We start from the raw sequence: 3,436 nt of genomic DNA, 5'->3' as shown, positions 1-3,436 counted from the left end.
TGGATGGATGGATGGATGGATGGATGGATGGATGGATGGATGGATGGATGGACGGATGGATGGACGGGTGAATAGACAGGGTACCATTTTTGCCACAGATGCACTTCTCCCTTCCCCATAGTTGTTATGGATGTCAGGGAGATACAGCATTGTGTTCCCTGGAAAAACACATAAAAACTCAATGAAGAAAATAAATATGGTCAGTACTCCAGCCACCTAGAGATAGGCACCATCAACATTCTTGGATACATCTTTCCAGCCTTTTCTCTAGTAAGCTATATGTGTACAAACATACACACTATGTACAACAGTAGGATCAAATTGATACTCTTTTGAGACCTATGATTTTCACTTCTCAATATATTATAAATATCTCCCTGTCTGGTTAAATATTCTACATCCTAATTTTTAAAGGTAACTTAAAAAATATTATTTGGATACATTCTTTATTACTAAAACTTGTCTCATTGCAAATATTTTTTTGATACCTGAAACTTCAAAGAACATTATTGTTTATAAATATTACACACTTCTATCTGCTTTCTTAAAGTAAAATCCTAGAAGAGAAATTGCTGGGTCACAGAGTGTAAAGAATTTAAGGTTATTCGTGAATCGGCAAATTGTCCTCTGACATTTGCACTTCCCACTGGCAACAAAGACCACTGCCAGTTTCCTCCACTCTCATCCCCACTAAACTTTGTTTGTTTAAAGCATAGGGCACTTATTATAATTCTTACTCAAGAAAACATACCCACTTTTGCCTACTGCAATAGTCAGAACATTGAGCAGCACTACTGAAATAACACTCATAGGGAAGGGTATAACTGCTAATGGGGTCTGAGGCTCAGTTGCCTTAGCCGCCCCATACAGTGAAGAGGAAGAGCATGGAAGAACTCCAAAGGAAGAGTTTTGGGGATTCAGATGAAGTCCCTGAATTCAATGGAGCCAGGAACTACTGACATGTACTTTCTGGTGTCCAGTATCAGTAAGTTCTGAAATCTAGTCTCATCTGAGTACAATACCCAGTGCTCCATTTCCTGTGTGAGCTAAATGGAGTTCCTCTTGCCCTTTTAGAAAGCAACCAGCCAAGGAGTTTCCTCTTTTCCTCCAGCTAAACCTAAACCTCGGGTGCCCAATTCGCACTAAAACACAAACTGTCTCAGGACATCAAAGTCAGACTGCCATGAAAAGAGCTGGTTATCGTTTTCACTGTGGGGAAGTAGTCTTGTTTAGTTTCATATTTTATAAGAAAAGAGGCTGGGCACAGTGGCTCATGCCTATAATCCCAGCACTTTGGGAGGCCAAGGCTGGTGGATTGCTTGAGCTCAGGAGTTTGAGACCAGCTTGGCCAAAATGGTGAAACCCCATCTCTACTAAAAATACAAAAATTAGCCAGGCATGGTGGTGCACACCTGCAATTCCAGCTACTCGGGAGGCTGAGGCATGAGAGTACCTTGAACCTGGGAGGCGGAGGTTGCAATGAGCCAAGATCGTGCCATTGCACTCCAGCCTTGACGACAGAACAAGACGGTCTCAAAAAAAAAAAAAAAGAAAAAGAGAAAGAAAAAGAGGCTTTCATTAGATAATCAAAGGTAGCCACTCTATCTAGGTAAGAAATAAAGACATTTACATGACAATATTCAGCCATGGACACCGCCCGGTGTAGGAAAGGAAGTCCTTGCTGAAATGGAAGCAATCCAGAATTACTAACACGGTCACACTTCTCTTTTATTTTTTTAGAAAAGGGGGGATAACTTGGAAAGTTGTAGTATTTATTTGTCAGGCTCTTTTTTAAGTTAAAAAAAAAAAAACCCTTATACGCCTATGGCTTCTAAATCCTAGATCTACAGTAATTCCGCCTATGCAACCCTCCTTCTTTTGAATAAACATTGTACAATCTTCTGGATTTCTCTATGACTTTTTTTCATACTTGTGAATCTGTTTGGAAAGAAAAGAAAAAGGAAAGCGGGGGAAAAGCCTTCTGTTTTTCATAACGTCTAATCTTTTTCCCCACTGGCATTCACCAGATGTTGCTTTGGATCGGAAGATAAATATTAAAATCTAAGCAAGAACAAAGCGAGCTGTTTACTGGGCAGATTTTTCAGATGTTCTCTTGAACAGTTGAAAAAGACAGGAGATGCTTTGATATGCAGGCTGGCTGGAATCCACAATGGAATAGGCCCTCCAAGAGAGTTGTAGCCCCTACCACGGCCGCCAGTCTGCATCCATCCAGCCTACACTCTCTGATGGCTCCATCAGTCCATTAGCCAAGCATTTGTGGGGAAGTTCAGGGAGGGAGAAGGTAAGGGTACCTGATAAAGAGGCCCGAGAACGATGGAAACATTGACTCCGCCCAGTGATCTGGCACAAAGAGGCATTGGGAACTTTCCTCACAAATGTAGAGGTAAGGCCACGATTCGAGCATTCGCTCTGTCCCCACGGCAACTGTCAAATCACACTGCACATAGGTGTGTCTGGCAGCCTCACAGCTGTCCTCCTCATGCTTCAGGCCACACAGGAAAGCCAAGGACACTGCAGGAAACAGTCACCGTTAGGAAAGAACCACAGAGAGAACCGAAGGCCTCTAGTCCGTTTCACAAATGAAGTTCCTGTGTCCTCCCTTGACCAATAGGAATATGAAGTTAGCAGTTTACTTTCTTAAAAATGTATTATGTATGTGTAATGTACACAGAAAAATGCAAGTATCATTTTTGTAAAATATGAATAATCATCATAAAAAAACCTCAGGTAAACTTCCCAGCCAATATAAGATATAAAACACTTGTAATACACTTAAATCTGTGTGTTTCTCCCCAAGTCCGTCCCTTTCCTCCTCATTCTCAGAAATAACCACTTGACATTTTTAAAATAGTTTTATCACACACGTTTGTATCCCTAAACAAGAGATTCAGTTTTACTTGTTTTTGAACTTTATAAAATATGATATATGATAAAATATTCGTGGGCCTGCTTTTTGCATTCCATATTATATTTTCAAGATTTATCCACATTACTACATATAACTATTGTTAATACATTTTCACTGCTGTTCAATATTGTATTGCATGAACCTACCGCAATATATTTATCTATTCTCTTATCAATGAACTTTTTGGTATTTCCCAGTTTTTGCTACTAAAAACACGTACAAAATTTCATCTAGGGTGCATGCCCATCAAGAAAATTTCTTATTCAAAGAGTAGGTACAAGTTCAACTTTACAAGATAGAGCCATACTGTTTTCCACAGTAGTTGTGCCATTTTGTATTCCTACCAGCCATAGTTGTAAGTTCCCATTACTCCATATAATTACAAGCACTTGAAATTATCAGACTCTTAATTTTTGCCAATCAGGTGTGTAAAATAGCATTTCATTGTGGTCCTAATTTGCATTTCAATCATTACTTTTAGGTTGATCAATTTTTTTTTTTTTTTTT

The 3,436-nt window shown here is 39.4% G+C and overlaps 1 protein-coding gene across 1 annotated transcript in view; it reads right to left on the bottom strand.

Annotated features, from left to right (window-relative positions):
* PKHD1 (polycystic kidney and hepatic disease 1 (autosomal recessive)) overlaps positions 1 to 3,436 on the bottom strand; it is a 475,948-nt gene that overhangs the window by 404,790 nt on the left and 67,722 nt on the right. Inside the window, 1 exon segment of the mRNA XM_011960244.1 lies at positions 2,313 to 2,532. Coding sequence (XP_011815634.1) covers positions 2,313 to 2,532 — 220 coding nt within the window.

Source organism: Colobus angolensis, unplaced genomic scaffold, assembly GCF_000951035.1.
Source record: "Colobus angolensis palliatus isolate OR3802 unplaced genomic scaffold, Cang.pa_1.0 Scaffold51, whole genome shotgun sequence".
Lineage (NCBI taxonomy): Eukaryota > Metazoa > Chordata > Mammalia > Primates > Cercopithecidae > Colobus > Colobus angolensis.
The sequence above is the reverse complement of the archived record's forward strand: the minus strand, read 5'-3'. Positions and strand labels throughout refer to the sequence as shown.